The following is a 22,525-nucleotide window of genomic DNA, read 5'->3' as shown; positions in this document are numbered from 1 at the left end:
ATCGGGACACCATCTTGATTACCCTGGTGTGCGCCCGTGGCCTCGAGGGAATCGTACACAGTCATGACACACGCCCTGGTGTCGACGACCAACAGCCACCAATGGGTGTTGCTGCTGTTGACTGGAACCAACCACCGTCCGTATTGTCCAGGGTCCTTCACTGCAGGGTAGTGGTGGGCCCTGCGGTTCTTTGGCCGCGGCAGTCAAGACTGTCGGAAGGCCGTTTGGTGGCTGGATTAGCGCTTTTCCCATCGCCAAGTGCCTGTATGGATTATCCTTTTGCTTGTCACCAGCAGTCGCTTACAACCCTACCAAACCGGTCGGTAACTGGTCGCTTTCGGTACCTGGCCGGTCGGTAGGGTAACCGACAAATTGAGCGAACCAGTAACTGGGGGTAACCGACAGGTGAGGTTACCCGTCGGTATGGTAACAAGACGTCGGCAACCGCAGTTTTGTGGTCTTGGGAACGTTTAGGACGCCTGTTTTACTGCAACCCAATATTTTTTTAACGGCACCATTTTCGATGGCTCGCCGTGTGGCCCACACCCTCTTCATCAAAGAGGCGACGGGCTCTTTTGAGGTATTGGATGAGGCAATTCTTCTTTTGCAACGGACATTCCATCGTTTATGGTCTCATTTACGATGGGAAAATGAACAAAAAGAGGTTTGGTGGCGTCTCACGGTTGATGGGGTGCCTATGTTAGGAAATTCCCATCTTAGGATGTCGCGGCCAACAGTATTTGGTTGTGGAGGTTATCCAGTAGGTTCAGTGGGAGGTTCAGTGGGAGGTGTATCCCCTCGCTGTCATCATTTCTGGGCCTGTCCGGTGGCACAGGCAGTAGCAGATCAACTTACTCTTTCAATAGGATTGCAATAGGGTGTGTTGTGCGCCTAAGAGCTGCCGATGTCTGATGGTAACCGACCCGTAAGGTTACCGGGTCGTTACCTCAAGATGTCGGTTACCCTACCGAAGCCCGAAGCGACCGAAGCTGGTTGGTTTCTGACAAACCGGTCGGTTACCGGTTACCCTTTTATGCGATACGGGGTGCGGTGTGCCTGCACGCTGCGGCGCACGCTGCTTCTGCTCATGCTGCTTTGGTTGCTGTGCGGCCGCGCGGTTTTCTCGCTCTTTCCGTGGACTTCCTTGGATTTGCTATGGTTCAGCTCCGCCACACTCCGCAAATCCAGCCCATCCATGCCTTTAACTGCTTCAGCACTTCCCTCCTTGCCTTCTGCTCCGAATGCACATCTCGATACATGTCCTATCCTCCAGTTCGACTGGAAATGGCTGGCTTCGCGCATATTTCCAGGCGGCTAAATGCTCAGCCGTTCTTGTTGAGATGAAGGCGGCGCGCAATGCACCGTCCATGGATTTGTCTGGGCGCCTTAGCAGGAGCACGGGTGTACATGGCTCCTAACGCCGCCGCACCCGGCCCTCGCAGCTATCCCCATAATCACGCGCGCATAGTTCAAACACGACGCCGTTCCTCCACTTGTAGCCCAGCGCCGTACAGCCTCCCCTGCGGAATACTGCAGGGCGACTGGCTGCACCAAGGCTGAGCCCTTTTTAGCTTAGTGGACACAGCGCGCCTGGCTACTGCAGTAGTAGAATGCCGCGGGTGGTGACACATCAGCGCTGCGGCTACTAGGATAGTGGACACAGCGCAACACACTCTGTCTCAGCCCTTGTCAAACCCTACGTAGCTAAAACCCTTAGTTAGAACGACCCGACACATCGCCGCATTCCACCAATTCGCTGTTGCGGCCTGGTTGTGCAAACGCCCTCGTCGACTTCCTCTTCTTTCCCTTCTGAAACGCGATTTTGACAACATGGACTTCTTTCTTCCTCCAGTGGGGGGGGTCCCTTAGGCGGCCCTCCCTAGACCGCATGCGGCGCCCGCAGCCGTTGCGCGATCTCCGCCCCCAGTGCCTGCCTCTGCACTGCGGTGATGGTCCCTCTCGCCACCGCGCCATCCAACACCTCCCCCACGGCGGCTGTAAGACGGGAGGTGGCGTTGCTCAGGTCCCGACGGCGAAGCATCATGGCGCTGCCCTGTTTGTTAATTGTGTGTATGACGGAAAGAGAGAGAGGGGGGATGGGGATGGGGATGGGGATGAGAAAGGGGATGGGGATGGGGATGGGGATGGGGATGGGGATGGGGAGAGGAGGGAGGGATTTATATGGTGACAAGGGGAGCAAAGGAGGTCACGTGCCCACACATCGCAAAATACCAAACTGCTGACACCACGACCAGCGACAGCCGGGGAGGGGGACGGAGGGCAGTGGTGGTTGGGAGTATAGGTAGTCCCCGCCATGCCACTGCTTTTGGCGGGGCCTCCTCCCACCTCCTGATCTTCCTTCCCACGCACACACACGCACACAGACACAATCACACGCACTCCAACACACACACACAAACATACAAACATACGGACACACCGGCACCTCCATCATCCAGGCCATACCTTGATATTGATGCTCAGCTGGGCAGGGGGCTGCATCCACGGCTCTCCGTCCACCTACCGGGTGTGTGCGAGGGAGTGCGGGGTTGGGTGGGAAGGGTTGGGCCGGGAAGTGGGGGTGGGGGAGTAAGACGCCCGACTGACCGCCCGACTACCGACCTCCGCCCGACCGACTGCATGTGGCACCTGGGCCAACCCCCGCACCACCTGCATGGGTAAGGCCTGGCGAGTTGTAATGACGGCTGTACGGCACTGGCACAGCCGAGTGGCACGAGCAAGGCCCACCTGTCAACAACGGGGTAACAGGGAGTGTGCGGGGGGCGGGCGAGGTGGGCGGGGGCAATGTAGACGTGTGTAAGTAGGGATTTCGGGATCGAGTTGAGGTCGCGGTCAGGCGGCGGCGGCGGCAGCGGCGGTGTGCTGGCAGCGGCGTCCAAGCTCTCGGCGTGGAAGCTCTCGACAGATCTGACCCGTGGGTCGCTCCCCTCCCCCCGGGGATCCCCGCTCTGGGAACTGCGCCGACTCACGGTTCGCTCTTCTTAGACCCAACTCCGATCCGATTTGATCCGATCCGGTCTGACCCGTGGGTCGCTCCTCTCCCTTGGCTTGGAATGCCCTCACTGTTTCGAATCCTCCCCCTCCCCCGCAGAAGTTGAGGACCAGAACCCCCGGGCCTATACATATTTTCACCAACGGCTCCTTCATGGTCTTGTCGTACATCCGTGCACATCCCCGCATTTACGCCATGTGCCATACACACCTGCAGCTGGCCCAGGTGTACTGCGCCGTACACTACGACAACCTCCAGAACGCCGTCGCTGATGCTCTGCGGCACCTCAGGATGGGGCTGTAAGTGCTGTGTTGGTAACGTCGGCATCGGTGGTGTCGGTTGCTGTGGCTGTGGCTGTACGGCATCGGCGGGGGACCTCCCGCCGGACGTGTTGGAGGTGCCACCGGAAGGAGAGCCGCCGCTTCCGCCACCACCGCCGCCGCCGCGGCGCTGCACAGCACCATTGTAGCCGTTACCATTCATGTTGGCAGTTGCTGTTATGGCGGCGGCAGCGCTTGTGGTAGCGTTAACTCTCTCCGGCGAATTAGGCTCTACGGTGGTTAACAGTTGACAGTTGACGGTTGTCAGCAGAGTGCAGTGCATTCATCATTGGCAGCGCGATGGTGGTGGTGGTAGTAGTGGTGGAGAGATTGTCCCAATAGGTTCAGACAGCGCACTCATCCTCTGCTTTATAAGATCGGCCATGAGGAGGAGGCAAATAAAGAGAAATGAAAATGGGAAGTAAACACAGCGCCAAGCCATCCCCCCATGTCGTCTTCCTCTCTCGCGCTCCCGCCACCCGCCACCCACCCATCCGCACCCTCAAGCCGCGAGATATGCACGCATGCATACATACATACTCACATACAGACATACAAACACACAAAGATGCAAACAAACGAACACACAAAGATGCAAACAAACAAACACACTAAGATACAAACAAACAAACACACAAACACACAAAGATACATAAACACACACCACTGCCTTATCGTACACCTGGACACCCCCGGGACACCCCGGCTAGCCCACCTCCAGCACCAACCGCCGCCGCCTCACCCCACTGCTGCTGTTGAGACACTCCATTGCCCCACAGATCCACACCCCCCATGTACGACGGGATGTTGAGCAGCAGTATGCCCTGGGTTGAGGGGGGCAGCTCTACGGGAAGGCCGTCGCACACCAGCTGCCGTACCGGATCCAAATCCGAGAGAGAGTGTGTGTGTGTTTTGTGGTGGGGGGGAGGGCGGGGGGAGGGGGGAGGGGGAGAGGGGGGGGAGATTTCAAGGGGAAGGGCCGGGGGTACAATCATTTGATACAAAACATCATCAACCTAGGGATTGAAGGGGTTTGAGGGGTTTGAGGAGCTGTACGGATTGAAGGACATTGAGGGGGAGTTCTGTACACGAAAACTGTCTCTGCCTCCTTTAACTACCTCAGCTCCCCCCACCCCCCCTCCCCCCTCGCCCTCCTCTCCTCCACCCCCCCACCGCCCCTCTCTCTCACCTACCTGCAACCTGCTGGGCAGGTCAACACAGCTCCTGGCCAGCAGGTCCCGGGCACCCACCCCCGTGTACCACATCTTGTTGCCTAATTGGGACTTGAACCACCCGGGGTACCGCTCTCGCATCTGAGGGTCGGAGAGGGGGGTTGGGGTGGGGTGGGGAAAGACGAACCACGTGAACGAGTGAAAAGCTGCTGCCAAGGAAAGAATGTACAAGAACTGACCAGTAGGCGGTTTTGAAGCAGGCGACCTCGGGCTGATGTGTTGATGATGACCGCGGAAACCTACCTACCTACCTAGCCGCCAAGGCTAAAGTAATAGCGGAAGAAAGTAGTAGCACGAGGCCGTAAAGAAGGGGAGGGGGGGCGGGGGGGAAGGGGGAAAACGAGGGGTAGCAGATGTGTTTTGTTGCACGGGGGATTAAACCCAGCGATTATTTGCACAAAAAACGGAGGATCTCACTGCTGCCGTCTGACGTCATCCGAAGTAACCCCCTCTGCAGCTGGAGTCCAAAGTACGGAATGAGGCCACTGCCCGTACGTGTGTAACGGAACTAATAAGTCCAATACATCATTACCGACTTTTTTTAAGACGGGAAAGGGGTGCGGGTATGAGAAAGTTTGAGACTGCGAAAAGAAACCGGGGGGAGCAGTAGCAGCACAGCAGCAGGGTTTCCCCCAACTCCCAACCACTAACGTACGACAAACTCCCAACCACTGACGTACGACATACTCTGTGGAACTCCAGAGCACACCAGCTGTCGATACCCACTCCCAGGTAGTTGTTGAATGTCTTGACTTCCTGACAGCAACCCGGCAGCGGGAGGGGGTGGGAAAGGAAACAGAGCGGGGCGGGGGGGGGGGGGGAAAGACGAACCACGAGCGAGTGAAGCTGATGGAAGGGCAAGGCTGATGGAAGGGAGGGGGGAGGCGAGCGTAAAGATGACGACGGTGAGGAGAGCGGACTCTGCGGAATGGGAAGAAGAAGTGCGGGTGAGGTGAGGAAGAAGAGAAATAATCATAATAAACAAATACAATAAACAAATCTTGAAGTAAATGCTTCTTGAGCCCGCCCTTTAATGTCGCCATCAGAGCTCTGGGGGGCCTCTCGGGCCCACCACCGGCGTCACAACATCCCCACAGACATATGCACCTGGTCATGGATGTTTTTTGGAAACGTACAACAACGTACGGCAAAGTCACACCGCAGTTGTACTTTGCCGTACCTTGACGACAAGTTGCGTCTGACTTCGTGAGGCGACCGGCGGCGGCTGACGGCGGCGAGGTAGGAAGGAGCTACGCCGCTTCTGTGAGGTGGTTGACGGTTAGTAGTTAGCAGTTACAGGCAGGCGGTTACAAGTGGACAGCCCAGTTAAGCGAAACATCGGACATATGGGGCCAACGAAAACTCCTGATCCTGCGTTCTCCTGATCACCGTATGTAATACATGCACCTGACGTTGTACTGCGTGCTCGCTGCCTGCCTGCCTGCTCGTGCCCCCTCTTTACCGTCCACGACGCCGTACATCCGTACCACCAACTCCCCCCTCCCCATCCATCCTTCGGAGAAAAAGAAGCAAAGACCGCAGAGCTGGAACGGAACGCTCCCTTACCGCCGTGTCGGTTGTGGCGGTTGCGATGTTGAGAGCCCAACGGTCCACGGGGGTTGGTGCGGCGGTTGTAACCACCTCGGCCAGCACTCCCGCCACACCGCCTCGGGCGTCGAGCGCCGCTAGGCCACCGCCCCAGCCCAGCACGCGAGCCAGGTCGTTGCCTAATCAGGAAAGAGGACACCGGAATAATCTTTATAAGCATTGGACATAGATGCCATATTGCACATACACAATTATGTTAGACATAGCTAGCCATTGCCTAATTAGGAAAAGGGAGCGAAGCTCGGCGGAAGGGAAATGGGAGGGGAAATAATGGTTTACTTAGCAAATCAGGGGGGCAACATGAGGCCTAATTAGGAAACGAGCAGGACAAATGACTTAGAACCAGGACAGTTCCAAGCCAAGGCAAGATACCTACGTAATCTATTGTCAGTTGTCGCTGGAGGGTAAACACAGACCTACTAGAAACAAATATGTACGGCACACACAACAGCGCGCGCACACGTACGGCATACATTACCTGTACCCAGCGGCAGCACTGCCACCGGCGGCGGCGGCGGCGGAGCCGCCGCCGGCGCCGCCACGCCGGCGCCGCCATTAATTGCCTGTTGCTCGTCCTGATCTCCATTCCCTTGTGCCACCGCCGCCGCCGCTGCCGCTGCTACTGCAGTCGACGCCGCCGCCGCCATCTCCGCCGCCACCGCCTCCAACTCCCCTAGCACCCAGCCGGCGGTGCCGTCACCCCCAATCACCAAAACACGCAGCCCAGGTATCCCCCACCAACAACGAAGTGCGGGACCAGGAACCTCCCGGGCCAGATCCACCACCTGTACGACCGTACGACAAACACATTTTGGACATCGATATCGATCAGCTCGAGTTCGCATCCGTACAGCACCCGAAGGTAAGATCGGCAAAGACACAGTCAAGACGATGTGGGCTGAGTATCCTTGTACGACGACCATGTACGGAAATTATGTGCCCAATCCTGCGTTTCCCGAAACCAAGCCCAACGTCTCTAAGCGCGCAGTGTCTTTGCAGTTTTCGGTGCGGCTTCAAGGTGCGCCGAAAAGACAAATCACATCATCAGAGCTTTTAGCCACCTCTCCCGATGCCCGGCTGTCGCTGAGAAGGGCTGCCGTAGTTCGATGTCGTACACACGTTTTGTCGTGCATACCCCTACATCTTCTTTAAACGCTCCGCCCGTCTTCGTCAAGGTACGACACAATACACATGATGTGGCATTGTAGGACACGACGCAACGTAAAAAAATGACGCGACGCGACACGGGCATGGCCATGCCCGTTCCCCAACCTCTCACCGCCATTGCTTTCGCAAGGCGCGTTTCTGTCCTCCTGCCCCCTACCCCACCTGCATCGGATGTAGCAGCTGCAACAGTTGGCGACGCAGGTACTCTCCCGCCTGTCAAGAAAAAAAGGAGGGGGGATTGGGGGAGGAGGAGGGAGAGCAGGGGAGGGAGGGCGAGTGAGGGAAGAGCGGGAGAGGGGGAGGGAAGGAGGGAGGAAATGTGCGATGGGCGGGTTAAAGGTGCGGAGGGAAAAACGAGCAAGTGGGTTTGCTGGTCTCCCGGTTCTTTAAGAGACACGTGTACACACAGACAGACAGACGCACACACCTGAGGTCCTGAGCGCGGGTTAATAAACGTCAACAGCGGCTTGCAGCCCGGCGGCAGCACTCCGATACGGAAGTGCCGCCAGCGCTCCGGAGCCGCAGCATCCGCCGCCGCCGCCATACTGAGCGCCCAACCGGCGGCGTGGGAGCGATACCACTGCTGCGCCTGCTGCCGTAGGGTCCGACCCAAATGCGACTGCTGCTGCTTTTGCTTCTTGCGGCCACGCCCGCCGCCGCCGCCGCCGCCGGCAGTGCTGACGCTTCCGCCTGTGCCAGCCGCAGCTGCGGCCGTGGAGAGATCCGCCATGAAAAGCGGTGCCGTACTGCGACCGTTGACCGATATCACGGAGGTCGGCGGTACGACAATAGCACCCAGGGGGCCCAGGGAGATCTAGGGGGAGGGACGGGCCGGTCGGGGGAAGAAGACCAAAACCGTGTGTCCCGAAACACAGCACACGCCGCACACGGTACTACACGCGCGCATGGAAGTCATTTTGTGGATGTTGGGGAATGCAGCAGTTTCCAGCAGTTCCCAGCAGTTCACGCGAGGCAATGTGAAAACCCGCCTCTGCCTAAAAAGAAAAAGGCAATAATATGAGCACGTAGTGTCGATCCGGTGAGTCGCGTCAGCGAATACCTGCGGACAGTCAGCGACTTGCCAACCAGTCTAGGAGTCCAGCCGGTATGCGGATTCAAGACAGGCAGGCACAGGCGTAGGGATACACAGCCACGCTAACCAACCCCCCTCTACTCCAGCAGTCGGTGTTTTGGGCGTCGGCAGTTGATTTGTTGTTTCTCAACATCACACGACACCTCTTCCCCTCTCTCCCCCGTCCTACATGGCAAAGGAGGGCAAAAAGGTAAGGCCCACCTAAACCTACGTCTATATACTTTTATCTACCTGAGGGTCGCAACGGTCCAGGCGGGCAAGGCGACCCCTGTCAGCCGACCCACGGGTCACGCCATGCGGTACCCGGCCCCCGGTGCTGTACAACGGCCCCGCCGCCGCCGCCGCTGGCGATGATGCCGGCTCAGCCGAAGTCGGTGATGTTGAGGTCACAGCTTCTTCGCCTGATCCGCTGCTCGCCCCGCCTCGACGGTGTTGGGGGCCGTGTGCGTTGTCGGCGGCTCCGCCAGCGGCGGCGCCGCCGCGGTTGCCTCCGCCATGGCCGGCGATATCGGGCAGGCTGTGGCAGCGCCGGTGCCGGTCCCAGACACCATCAGCCGCTGCCGCTGGCGCCGCTGCTGCGGGTTGCGGCGGTGGCGCCAATGAGGCTTTGCCACTGCCGGCGCCGCCACCGCTTCCGGAGGTCACTCCTCCTCCGCCGCCGCCGCCGCCGGAGCTGGAAGGATTGGCGGCGGCGGCGGCGGCAGCGGTAGGCAGCACACGCGCCGAGTGACGATGGGTACGAACATGCTCGGCGGCGCCGCCGCCGCCGCTCTTACGGTTGGCAGCCGCGGCGGTTGCGGCCGTTACAGCGGCGCTGCTGACGCCGCGCAGGCGGGAGGTTGGCCGGGCGGCCGGGGCTTGGTCCGACGGTGCGACGGTGTTGGCCGCCGGGTGACCTAGCGGCCGGGCCGTAATGGGCATTGCTGACGAGGCCGCAGCGACGGCGTTGCCGCCGCCGCCGCCACCCTCGCCTGGGGAATCCCAATGTAAAGAGGCACCGCGGGGAGAGCCCTGCAGAATCGCGAGTCACCAGGACCGGTTTCGGAGCAGTGTACGGGCACCCGGCGTTGTAAATGGATAAAGAGTTACTCAACCGTTTCGTCAGGGCGCGCATAACCTAAGCCCGAGCCGTAACCATCACCCACCGATATTTCCTCCGCCTCCATCGCCTGGCCCTCCAGAGCTGCACGTGTCGCGGCCGACAGCACGTCGGGGTGGAGGCAGGACCAGCACTGCACGTGAGCAAAACGCCTGAGGGGAGTACGGTATGTATGTATGTATGTATGTATGTATGTATGTATCACATAGATATCTTTTGGTGCTTTTGAACCCCGGCTGGGCTGAATAATCCTAAATCTTAACATTTAGCATAAGGCTTAATTTACCTCAATACTTCACACACATAATATAATAATAATAATAACAAATAATAATAATAATAATGATGATAATAATAATAACAATAATAATATCTCCTTACATAAGGGTTTCCTTTCCACCCTCCCCCCCAGCTTCTTCAGCCGCTCACCTGCAGCCTCCGCACCTCCACACCGGCTCCACCGCCAGCAGCCCCACCTCACAAGGCTCTCCGCAGTAAATACACAAGCTGGATGGACCGTGACAGGGAGAGGAGGAGGAGGTCGAGGTGGTGACCGCTGCGTTGTTGTTATTGTTGTTAATGATAATATTGTTGCTGTAGATAGTGGTGGTGGTGATGGTGGCAGAGGCCGATGACGAGGAGGGGAAGGTGTAGGAGCTGGTGCTGGCGCCAGGGGGCCCGGCCATGGTGCTGCTGCTATCGCCGCCCATCAATAGCATTTCCGTGTCCTGGGGTGTATGTTGCGGGGAGGGGGGGGGGGTAGATAAAGAACATATAGATAGAAAGTAGAGGGAGAGAGAGATCATGGATAAACTGACAGATAGACAGATGAATGGATAGATAATAAATAAATAGACAAATAAACAGATAAAAAGAGGTAAATAAGTAAATAAATAAATATATAAATATATAAACAGATATATAAATCCGTGTGCGGATACATTGAAGTCCTGACACCCTGGCAACTCCTCCCCCTCCTCACCGCCGGTGGCAATATGAGGTCTAGGGTGGTGCCCGCGGGCCGCCAGTCGTGGGGCAGCGGGGGCGGCAGCGACGGCGGCGCGCGGGCAGAGGCTGTTGCTGTGGATGTCACGGCGGCCGCCGTCGCCGCCGCTGGCTGCTCGGACTGCGGCTCCTGCGGGGTCTCATGTGGAGGCGGCGGCGGTGTGAGGCTGTCCATGTACAGCAGTCTACAGTTGTGCGGTACGGCTTTGACGCAGGTACCGTGAGCCACCATGCCGCACAGCTCGCAACACTGGGGGAGGGCCGGGGAAACAACGGTGGTGGCCATAATGACGATGATGATGGTACAGGAGGGAAACCATTTATGATAATGTCGATGATGACGATGGTGTCGATGCCGGTAATGATGTCGATGACGACAATGATGATGACGACGATAATACATTATGCAAGGATTTTGAAAGACTGCCGATGCGCAATCTGGAGGAGGGAATCGCAGCTACGGCGCCATACCGTGCTGTACACATGTACGGCATACCTGCGCTCGCTCCTCCGCTCCCTGCGCCACCACCACGGGCTGGAAGCAGCCGCAGCACACCACCGGCGCAGTTACCGACGGGGGGGTGTACCAGCGGTGGACGGGGGCAGGGCGGGGCAGGACGATGGCATCCGCGGCGCCGGCGGCGGAGCCTAATAAGGCCCCGCTGGCGTGGAGTTCACGTAGGGCCCGAAAGGCGACCGCCACAAAGGCGCTACCGCGCGCCGCAGCATACCACCTGGTAATAACAGATACGCGGTGCCAGCTGAGATGGAAATGATAACTGATAAGTGTGTCTGTGATTGTGCAGTGTGGTGTGGTGGTGCACATGTATCGGTGTGCGCATCTGTGTGCATTCGCGAGGTGTGTCGCTGTGTGTGGCTGATCTTGACACCGTCAAAAAAAGGATTAATATGCATGAGGTACATAGATAAGGGGCATGGGCGTATGTGGGTCATCAAAAACTGTAACCCAGGAAAGCGGGATGGTGTTGACCGTTTCAACACACAAAGACCGAGCACATGCCATCATTAGGGGCCTAGGATTTACCATTCCAGACTTATCAAGCTGCATGTTGCCTCGCCTCACGCACAGCGGTCCATTTCCCGTGGGAAGCGGAGTCTGCTCTATTCGATGGGAAGCATTAACTCACCGCACCAGGTTTACGCAGGCGTTACGAAGTATGACCACCAAAATGATGGAACTAATTACAGCTGCCAAGAGCAATATCGCTGGCCTGATTTGCAACTTGCAGGATGCGCGACAGACCGCTTCCAACAGCGGTTGGCCAAATGGAACAGAAGATCCTTGTCCCCATGCCGTTGCTGCTGCTAGCATAACCTGGGCCGCTGGATTAGCATTACAATCAAGTGGCTCTACCAGGAACTGCATGGCCTCAAGTAGGGTTAACTGCGGAACGGCGCCCATCTTCTTTACTATGCTGAGGATGTGGATTCAGTTCCCTTAAACCCTCTTACATAATACTCATACGGGAATCATCCAGATTGGAAGTTACGCGTAGACTTGCGTTCGGGCTGGTCCACAGCCTGAAAGGCGAAAGCTGTCATCCGGCGTAGCATAACCATGTCACTTTTCCTCCAAACCCTATACATAATGAAAACCTTGATAAACATGTGTGTTCTGCAACATGTTGCGATGCGTCCCGTCGAATGGAGTCGCCGTACCACCGCAAGGAAAGGGAAAGTATTGCGGCATGGAGAAAGGGCAGAGGGACGACCTCTAGGCTTCCAAGTATATCGCCCGCATAGACCGTGCAAGGGCAGCGACAGCGTCTAGCCTGCAAAGAGCCTGTGCCGGATCGTCCCAATTTAAAGTTATTGTTTGTAATACAGTGTCCTACATTGAGCGCATATGCGGCAAGTCAAGCATTTCACTACAAGGATGATTGTTTAATACTGCTCACTAGTACCCTGGTATAAGAAAGGACAGACGCGTGTTACGTTTGTCGAAAATGGCGGGTAAGAAGACAGCTGCTTCAGGAGCCGTGGAGCACCACGATTCTCATACCAATTTGGACAAACACCTGCAGATGTAAATAAAAGACAGCGGACTGACCAAGATGCTGCAGGTACTGTGCGTCTCTTGGCCCTGCAAATAGCGGTTTAGTCACGGGGCAAATCGCTGGACGGGGCTGCAGCACATGGCGCCTTTTCCGCGCTAATAGCTAAGCGCTCGTGGTACATGACACAGGCGATGTCGTCTTGCCAGGCCCTGAGCCCGAAATCAACGTGCAGGAAGCCATGCCCAGCTATTACGGTGCGCACAGCGCCTGCAGAGCTTGTTGTGCTTGGAGCTTCACGACAATAGTTGTGCGTTCTTGTTGCAGCCAAGCTTTTCCCCCACCAGCACATGGCGAAATGGCTCGCATACGGGAACGGTAGGTGGCATCGTGTGGTATCTGAACTACGCGAAACAGGTGGCCCCCGAACCCTTAATGGTGCCATCCAGAAATATAGACCAGCAAAAGACTTTCGCCCTGTATCCCTGTTACCCCTTCTCGCTCTCCAGCAACACTTCTTCCATCTCTGCAAACTCACTTCCTGCCCCTAATCACAATTAACTCTCACCCCGCACGACCCCATTTTCAGTCCTCATATGTCCCCCATACCTCCCCCGGCCCCACCCTTTGCGTGGCCATGTGGGTTGCTTGCTGCCCCAACCCCACCTTGATTTGGGTCAACTGGCGTGGCGTGCTGTGGCGGCTCGGCATATGAACCCCGCGGCAGCATTCAAACCTGCACATCCGCATGTGTGCTAAGACAGCGCTCTTTTCACCCAAGAAATCTTTCCAAGAAATCGCAGAGATCATTCCTGGGGTCGGGATTTGGCGTGCATCTCTCGGGGATTGGAATGGTGATATAGGGTTTAAGTGCTTCGGAAGAAGAGAAGATAGAAGCATGTCAACAAAAAGCCCTGACAGAGCCAGGTGGGGTCGAAAATCGACCGCCTGCACAGCGGCATGGCGGCACTCTGTACGCGATCTGGTCTTCGGATCTCGCCTTCCTACGTATGTATGTATGTATCTTTGACATGTTTCCTCCCTTCCCTTCCCTTCCTCGCGTTATGACGGCGCAGACGGCAAACACGCCCAAGCAGACGCGCACTACTTCAACCGGCGAGAGTTCTGCTTCACATTCGGCAACGACATCTTCGCCAGGTACCAGGCCTTCAAGGTGAGGGCCGGGCCGCTCGGGTCGCTACCACATCGCGAGCTCCCCACCTCTCTCCAGTGAAACTCTGAGCAGGGGGCCCCCCGCCGCATTTGGTTCGCTGATGGTTCATCCTGACCCGGGACCTGACACCTGACCAGACGTACAGAATAAAACGCTGCTGTTGCTACTGGCGCTACTATTTGTATAACTATGTTGCTGGTTCTACTGCCGCCGTCACCTCGTTACGTGCCCGGCCATTTGGTTCCGACCCACGTCCCTTCCAGCTCGCAATACGGCACCCCGCCCTCCCGCCAAAAACCTCTTTCCGCTCCACCCGTAGGGTTTTGCCCGCAGGATTTGGCGCCCCAGCCTGTGTTTTACTAAAATCAAACTGCTTTCCCCGGCCTTGCTGTGATGGTTGATGGCTGATTGCCTAATCAGGACGGCACTGCTCTTCAAGAGGCCATCCAGCGGCGTTGCCCCTCCAAGATAGACATCGGGCCCGTGTACAGCGCGAACCCTCAAGACCGACAAAAGTTCGGGGGTGAGTGCGTTTTCGTACGTGCGGGCGTGAACGTGAACGCGATCCTGGCATTCCCCGCGGTGGCGGCGGTGTGGGGCAGCTGTGCGGTGATGGACGCCCAAGCATTGTTTCCCACTCCCCCCCGCCGTTTCCCACTCGACGAGCCGCGCGCTGTTGGCGCTTAGAGTTTCTTGGACGTTGGAGGTTGGCGTTCGTTACTTTGGATTTTGCATGTTTGTGTTACTTTCGCACATTGTTTTCCTCACATTGTTTCCCTCCCCCTCCCCCACTCCTTTCCTCAGCGTCCTTCCAGCCGCTGGAGCGTGAGCTGGTGTTTGATATCGATTTGACGGACTATGATGATGTACGAACGTGCGGCAGTGGCGCGCATATCTGCTCCAAGTGCTGGCCGCTCATGGCGGTGGCGGTCAAGGTACATGAGACGGTTACAATGGCGGTTGTGGTGGTTGTTAAGACGGTTGCGACGGGAAGGAGACGGCAGAGCTGGGAATAAACTCGGCGGGCTGGGGGGGGAAAGCGGAGAGAGAGATTGCTTGGCCTTTGTTGGTGTGTGTGTTACATCCGCTGATTTTATACAAGCAATAAGCGGTCCCGCCTTAACGAACCTAGGGGTTCCAAGGCGAAAAAGGCTATAAAAGGAGCCTGTGGGGGCCAGTGAGGGTGTGGGTGCACCCATTCTGTGGGTGCGCCACATCGGGACAATCCCGCATCCCTTCCATAACCCAGTGCGAGCCACCCCCTGCCCCTCCTCCTGTCCCACTTATCCCGCTGAAACCCCGAAACCCCGGCTCAACCATTGTCTACCGCGCCTCGGTGGCCTTCACCGGTGGCTAATAACGCTCTACATCGTTTTTCTTCCCGCGTTTTACACTTATGTCATACAAACCAATATGGAAACCGGGAATGAATTACCCTCGTCTTTGAACCCACAATCCAGAAGTTTTAGAAACCCTTAAAAGAAAACATCCCACAGCAACCCAACTCGATTTCCAACAAAAAATGAAACCAACCAGATCATCGACGCGGGTCTTCGGAGCGAGTTCGGGTTCCAGAACATTTTGTGGGTGTACTCGGGTCGTCGTGGAGTGCATTGCTGGGTGTGCGACCCTAGGTAAGTCCGTTGGCAGTGTGTGGGAGTTCGGTTGGAAATTTCCAGTTGCACACATTATCCGCCTCTTCTTGTTAACATGCCACTCGCAAGCTTTTCATTTCCCTCCCCCCCTTTGTACCTCCTCCGTGCACCCTTGTCCCCGCCCGCCCGCCTTCCTTCCGTGCCATGTGTTTGGGGTCCCTAAACACACGACCGTCCTTAGCATTATTGGTTTCCTTGCAGCTCAGTCCATGAAACAGTACATACATACATACATGCATACATATATACATACGAAGCACGAAACCACCCAACACCAACACCACCGCACCGCCGCTGCCTTCCCTTCTTTGCCGTACCCAGCGCCCGCCAGCTGACTGACGAGCAGCGGTCCGCCGTGGCCAACTGGTTCGCCATGTACAAGGGCCATGAGGAGGGCCGAGCCAAGATCGCCTTCCTGGGCGGTGTGGGGGCCATGCACCCCGCCGTGGAGAGGGCGGCCCGCACGCTGAGGGCCGCGTGGCTGGAGGTGAGCTGCGGAGGTGGTGGGAGAGGTGGTGAGTGGGGCGGGGTTATATTCTATTAGTATAACCAGAAAGCAGGGGAAAGGAAATGACCACCTCATGTATCCTGGGATTAATGATTGTGAAGGCATAAACGCTGGTTGCGTGTAAGATCGCGTTTTCCATACCGCTTATCATACATACTCTTATGATAATTAAAATCAGAAATCACGCCGCTGCTGCTCTTGCTGTTATTGCCACCTCGCGTATTTTTCGCTTTGCGGCATTGCTCGTCCTCACCTGTCGTGCGAATGTGTATGTACGGCTATGTGTCCATGTGGTGGTTGCGGTCGTTGTTGTTGTTGTTATCGACCCCGCAGACGATCCTTCCCGCCCAGCGGCTACTGGAGGACGGTCCCAAGTGCGAGACGCTGCTGCAGTACCTGCCGGACGAGGGCCTGATTGAGGCAGTCAAGAAGAAGTGGGGTGAGTGAGTGAGGATCGGAGGGAGGGAGGGGGAATGGGGGAGGACTTGACATGAAAGAGGCGATATGCGCGGAGGAGAAGAAGGGATGGGCTGGGGTTGGCAGTTTAGTGCTTGGCTAGTAGCCCTGTTCTCGTCCCCTCCGCCTTTGCGTCGTTCGCGCTGCTCCTCCTGCTGCTGCTGCTGCTGCCTGGCATTGATGTTCCTGTTGTGGCTACAGCGGCTGCTATTGCTACTGCTTCTCCCCGCCGCGCGCGCTGCAGCGTCCCGCAGCGTCATCAGTCGTACGAGTGAGGACATCAATTTGGTTCGTTGGCAGGTGTTGGAGACGGAGGTAAACAATAAGGTGAGCGCGGGGACGGTAACAAGGGGGATTGAGGAGTGTGTGTATGTCCGTACGTGTGCTTGTGTATGTCTGCGCTTGTGAAAGCTGGGGGGGGAACCGAGGCCAGTTCAAGGGAGGAGCGTAATGGAGATGAAGGGGTCCCGAATGGTGTTTGGGAATAGACTTCAAAGCTTTACAGCCTCCACGGCCGCCGGGGTGGAATTTCCGTAAGGTAGACTTTAGTTTAATGTCGGTGTTGCGATATCTGTTCAGGGTTCGTCCCACGTCCCACACCTTACCTCTGTCCCATCCGTCCCCACTCTGTTTTGTTTCTTTCTCGTCTACCCTTTCCCCCCTCCCCTCCCATCTTACCTCCGCCCCGTCTTTTCATCTTCTTCCTCTTCCCCGCACCTCACCCCGCACCGCACATTTCTGTTGGGCAGTTGGCTGAGGAGCGCTCCCGGGGCGGCAAGGGAGCTGGCGGAGGTGGCGGGGGTGGCAACTACAAGGTAACGGGCCCCCTGGAGCGCTGTCTCAACGAGATCATCATGGCGCACTCCTACCCCCGGCTGGATATGGAGGTGTCCAAGAAAATGAACCACTTGCTTAAGGTGAAAAGCGGGCGATGAGGGGTGAGGAGGGCGGTTGGAGGCATGCAGTGTGGAGAGAGCGAGAGGTGAAGAGGGGGTTCCAGTTCCAAAGTGGGCTTGGAAGGAAAGCTCGAAAGGGCGAGTTGAAGATAAAGAAGTTAAGGAGGAAGTACAAAAAGTAGTAGTAGTGAAGTCGGCAAGTTAATTTTGGGGGCGTGTTGCATTTTTTGGTTCACGTGAATCTCTCCCTGCCTGTCTGTATGTGCCCGTCCCTGCCACCTTCCCTCCCCAGGGACATCCTGTCACACCGTCTCACTTTGGACACATGTCCTTTGACCGCCTTAGCTCCTCCTCGCATCACTATCATCAACATCAATATCTTGAGATTCTCGCCCTCCCTCCTGTACACTCTTTCCTTGGCAGCAGCAGCTTCACTCGTTCACGTGGTTCATCTTTCCCTCCTCCCTCCCTCTGCCCCTGTTTAGGCGCCCTTCTGTGTCCACCCCAAGACCGGCAAGGTGTGTGTGCCCCTGGACCCCGAGGAGGTGGATGACTTCGACCCGGACAAGGTGCCCACGGTGGGCTCGCTGTTGGGGGAGCTCAAGGCGGCGACGGAGGCGGCAGCGGCAAAGCTTGACGCCGGCGGCGGCGAGGAGGGGCAGACCGCGGCGACCGCGGCGGAAGGCGGCTCGAGGCTTGGCAAGGTGCGTGGGAGAGGGCCCGGTAGGGGGCGACAGTGTTGGGGAGGACAGTGCTTGGACCGTCAGCAGTTGGTTCTTTGACTTGTGCACGCCCTGCGATCCCCCCCCCTTGTTACAATCACGTAAACCCCCTACCTCCCTTGCTTGCCGATCTCTGTCTGATGCCGGGTATCTGCTTCAATCGTCAGTGTTCCGGTTCATCTTACCCCCCCCCTTAACACACTCCTTGTCCCACTTTCTGGCCCTCCAGTCTGAGGCCTGGCGGCACACGGCGATGGCCCGGGCGGTGGCTGTTTTCGAGCGCTGCCTCCTAAACGGCCTCACCGCCGCCAACCGCGAGGAGCTGGCTGGAAAAGCGCGCATGGCCATGGCGGTGGGCCAGGTGCTCAATCCACTGGACTTCTAAACCTAAGAGAATGTCAGTCTGTGTGTATGTGTATGTGTGTGCGTGTGGCGGGGAGGGGAGGGGACGGGGATCTAATGGAGGTCAAGGTCAATAACCCGTTTGCGCTCGGGGGGATCTTCCAACGTTGCTGCCCTCGCCAACCGGGTACACCTCCACCTCCAGTGTTGTTGTTGGTCGTGGTGGTGGTGGTGCATGTACGACGAGGTGAGACCTTGTGTTGTTGTGGAGTGCGAGGTGAGAGAGTGGGTAATGTGTGCTTAGGGAGGGAGGGACGGGGGGAAGGAGGGGGATACGTGCTTGTGTGTGTGTGTGTTGGGGGGCGCTTAAAGGTGTAGGGTTTTAGGGTTAGGGATTGTATTGCTGAGTGTGTTTTGGTGGTGCTGGGAAAACTGAGGAGTCAGGGCAGGGGGTTGGGGAGGGATGATTGCAGGAGAGCGAGTCATGGGTGAAGGAATGTGCAACTAAGGGGAGATGGCGCTGTGGGGGCAGACCTGACGCAGACCTGACGCCTCATCTGGTTTCGGATGGAAAGGAGACGACACCTATTACTGTGAGGACGGGCGTGATGAGTCGTACAGACTGCAGCGGTGTGGATTGGTTTCTCTTTATACATGAGTGATCATCGATTGGTGCACGAAATTGAAAATGGAGTGGCCTTGTGGCCTTCGTCCTTTGAAGCTTATCAAGCTGATGGTGAGCCAGGAATTCACAAAAAAAAGGAGTCTTGCTGCACAGCGCAAGTCGCGAGTACCTCACGAAGATGCAACTTCCAATCAGCTGTGACTTCCCACCCATAACAAGGCGCACCGAACCGATCTTCATTCCGGGTTGTCCGACAGAACTGGAGATGACTCGAGATAACAACTGATTGTTTGACCTCCGGCCATGAAGGCCTTAAGAGGCGCGTCCCTCACTCCACCTCACAAGACAGCCCTCCATGTTCCAGGCACGGTTGCCTTGACCGCGTTTGAGGCTTTTCAAATGCTGCACGGAGGCTGTTTGCACATCTCCACACGTGGCAGTGTTCGACACGCGAATTCAAATGAATTAAATGATTTTAAGTATAGTCTCCTTGGGGCCAAGACTCACAGCCTGTTGGACGCATCCGGCCCAGCATCCGCTAATTCAGCCTTACTCCTCAGCCACCATCATCACCCCAGCAATCCTTCGCGACCCCTTGCCACTGCGGGTTCTGACTGAAGACATGAAGTCCCCCTCTGCTCCTCGTCCCCCTCCTGCTGCTCCTCCTCCTCCTGCTGTTCCTGATGCTGTTGTTGGTGCCGTTGCTGCTGCTCCACGCCTTCGCTGTGCTATAGGACCCCCCTATTCGGTAATGGTGACGGTAGAGAACAACTCAGGGGAGGGCGGCCCCTCCAACATTGTCATGGTGTTGGGCCGCTTGCTCTCACCGCTGCCGCTGCCACTGCCTCCGCTGCCTCCGCCATGGCTGGCGGCGAATTGGCTGCTCTTGGTCCAGTTTTGGAAGTCCTCCTTGGACTGCCAATACGTCTGTGGCGACAAATAGCGCGTGAGGAGAGGATTTCCGATGAACGGGACAAATGTGGAGATATGTTATGTATGTATGTACATATGTTACACCTTTTGCAGTCACGTCACCATCCAAAGGCGCAACTTACACCCCCCCCCTCACAGCACTCCAAAGCTCCACGAGCCAGGCAGGCAAGCACAGGAAATGGGCAGGAAGTGTAGAGGAGAGCAGCAATCAAGTTTGCCAGTCCGTGTTTTAGCTCATGCGGATTGTAGGTGAAAGGGAGTCCGGTGTACGTGTGATACACCAAGTAAAGATTCACAAACCTAGAAAAGCGAGAGCTCATCATGTTTCGCTTTCAGGGAAACCCCGGCTTGTTTCCATGTCGTACATAGAATTGATAAACGTCATGGATCAGATATGGACTGTATTTGCATTCCTCGGGGTGCGAGAATACTATGCACGCCACCTGCCTGGCTGATGTACTTGCCAGGAACGTTTTCACCTGGGGGGTGAGAGTAAGGGTGAGGGTAACGGTTAGGGAGAGGGTGAGAGTAAGGGTGAGGGAGAGGGTGAGGGAGAGGGTGAGAGCAGCAAGGGGGCGCGTGAGGGGGACCACCGGTAAGGAGTGCTCGAAGAGGAAACGTATTCCGACTTTTCGAGCTTGCAGAGAAATCAAAAGGTAGTTTGTTTTTCGCACTAAACGAGGGACGAGCGAGCGAGCGAGCATTCCTTGCTTCCGGAGCTGGGTGGCTCCTGTTTGGACCCGAAAGCGTCTGCCTGTCTGTCTGCACTTTAGGAGACACTTTCAGTTGTAGCGCGGCTGGCCGTGGCTAGCCGGGGATGTTATGGTCTTTCGATGCGCCGTTCTCCTCCACCCGCCCTGGATTACTTTTGATGGCCCCGGTGAGCCGACACAGTGCAAAGCGGAAAGACCCCGGACAACCGGACAGCCGGGAAAGCGACATCCCGTTATATATCCCGCCCTTTCACGCGTCCCGGTGCCTTATCTTTCCCTCCTTCGCCCAGAACAAAGTGCTCCGGAGCGCGACGGAACACAACCTCCGTCGGCCCAGGAGGGGAGGAGAGGAGGGGGGAGAAGAAACTGCCGAGAAAACTTTGTACACCACAGACTCTGCCGTTAAGTGCTCTAGGCAATGAGCTCCTGACCCCGGGCATTAGCTTGTTCCCCTCTCCCCTCCCTCCTCCCGCCGCCATCTCACATCTTAACATTGCGAAGCGCACGAAGCCCGGCATCTGCTTGAGGCGGCTCTCCCGGGTTTTCCAGACCTGCTCAAAGTCCGAATACGACTCCGGTTTCACCTGGACGGATGGGTGGATGCAGGCGCGGTGTCGGCAACCAGTGCTAGGGGTGGTGTCCGCAACCAGTGCTAGGGGTGGTGTCAGCATTGATAGCATTGATAGGGGTGGTGTCGGCAACTAGGCGGCCATGTGGGCGGCCAGTGCGACACTGCCAGGTGGGGTCCGATGAGGCGGGGCTGCGACGGCTGGCCAGACCGGCTTGCGCACCGCTTTAGACGCACAGACCAATATTTGTGAGTAAATGCTCCAATGGGGTGGCATGGCAACGCACGGCATGAACTGGTGCGGCGTGCCGTGCCAGCACACGACGTGTCATGGGCCTTGGTAATTGTTGCGAGGATCCGTTTGGTCGTGTGTTGCTATAATAAAGGCATTCCCGTGCGCACCTTGAACACGTTCATGACCACATAATAGGAAGATTGGGTTGTCGCCTCCTGCGAACATAAGGTAACCACTGCACATTTGCTGACGTTTGGCGTGTGCCTCGGTTGGAGATACGCGCTGCATTTTCAGACGACATAATTTGTGCAAGACCATCTGGGTTGTATCTTACATGTGCGCCAGAACGAACAGCAACCGATTGCCGGTGGGGCCTTGACGACGTCGCTCGGGTCGCGCAAGCAAGCATGGTGTTTTCGGTTCTGGTTCAAGCGAGGTCGTCGTCGCAGCTACCAAAATATTTCAATTATTTCCATTGAAACTTGTGGACAAGTATTGATGTCTCTTGCCTGCGGAAGACCCTGTTGTACGGTTTCAGAGCATGATATGACAAAGAGTAAGCACTAATGGCTGACAATGTCCAGAAAACCTATATAAACCGATCTGTCTTGTAGCATGTGAAGTATGCATGCCTTGCCAGCGTATGCGTGACGCAGAGCCCTTGAAGCAGACGATTTGTCGGCACCAGCCCGGAAGAAAGGAGTTTGAACCTAACACCTTGTTACACATAATATACATAATGATGTAAATACTCACTAGAAGGAAGACTTTTAATAAGTTTGAACAGTGCTGTGGCCTCGACCGTTTTGCTCCGGAACTGTTGCTGCCAATGACCGATGTGGAGAGCTGCAGGCGCACGAGCAGGAAGCTCAGCCGGCCGCGACAAAAGCTATCGATCCATTAAACTGCATGAACTTGTGAAGGCGGTCCAAAATGAGGGGCCGTGCAATAGCTGCGCAGTAGCCCTTCATGCATCCTGCAGCGGCGGGTTCAGCATTTACAACTGCTGCTCCACCGGACGGGCCGTCAACTTCCTCTCCCTTCTTTTGTTCCCGGGTGTTCCTCGGACTTCATCTCACGATGGCAGGTTCAGGGGAACGTCCATCCAGGGGTACTTTACCGCGTGCCGGAATGCGTCAGCCGCCG

General features: G+C 56.7%; 3 protein-coding genes across 3 annotated transcripts; 1 reads left to right on the top strand and 2 right to left on the bottom strand.

Moving 5' to 3' along the window:
- Positions 1-1,879: 1,879 nt before the first annotated feature.
- kdg1 (diacylglycerol kinase) lies at positions 1,880-11,960 on the bottom strand (the record flags this gene model as incomplete). Its single annotated transcript, XM_002954152.1, has 18 exons — positions 1,880-2,053; positions 2,467-2,520; positions 2,623-2,748; positions 3,224-3,564; positions 4,049-4,202; positions 4,527-4,646; positions 5,253-5,321; positions 5,746-5,826; positions 6,132-6,292; positions 6,874-6,958; positions 7,503-7,553; positions 7,768-8,154; positions 8,665-9,444; positions 9,579-9,684; positions 9,962-10,260; positions 10,515-10,787; positions 11,034-11,271; positions 11,686-11,960. The coding sequence occupies 18 exons, from the start codon at positions 11,958-11,960 to the stop codon at positions 1,880-1,882; spliced, it is 3,774 nt and encodes a 1,257-aa protein (XP_002954198.1).
- Positions 11,961-12,504: 544 nt separating this feature from the next.
- Positions 12,505-18,348, top strand: VOLCADRAFT_95007 (uncharacterized protein; the record flags this gene model as incomplete). Its single annotated transcript, XM_002954224.1, has 12 exons — positions 12,505-12,511; positions 12,744-12,809; positions 13,629-13,726; positions 14,147-14,249; positions 14,531-14,661; positions 15,263-15,360; positions 15,703-15,868; positions 16,223-16,328; positions 16,590-16,672; positions 17,095-17,262; positions 17,727-17,945; positions 18,193-18,348. 12 exons carry the CDS (start codon positions 12,505-12,507, stop codon positions 18,346-18,348), a joined length of 1,401 nt encoding a protein of 466 aa, XP_002954270.1.
- Positions 18,349-19,381: 1,033 nt separating this feature from the next.
- VOLCADRAFT_106286 (uncharacterized protein) lies at positions 19,382-21,561 on the bottom strand (the record flags this gene model as incomplete). Its single annotated transcript, XM_002954151.1, has 5 exons — positions 19,382-19,857; positions 19,986-20,011; positions 20,307-20,342; positions 21,061-21,160; positions 21,547-21,561. The coding sequence occupies 5 exons, from the start codon at positions 21,559-21,561 to the stop codon at positions 19,672-19,674; spliced, it is 363 nt and encodes a 120-aa protein (XP_002954197.1). The 3' UTR covers positions 19,382-19,671.
- Positions 21,562-22,525: the final 964 nt, after the last annotated feature.

This window comes from Volvox carteri, assembly GCF_000143455.1.
Source record: "Volvox carteri f. nagariensis unplaced genomic scaffold VOLCAscaffold_41, whole genome shotgun sequence".
Lineage (NCBI taxonomy): Eukaryota > Viridiplantae > Chlorophyta > Chlorophyceae > Chlamydomonadales > Volvocaceae > Volvox > Volvox carteri.
This window is presented reverse-complemented; position numbering and strand designations above follow the sequence as displayed.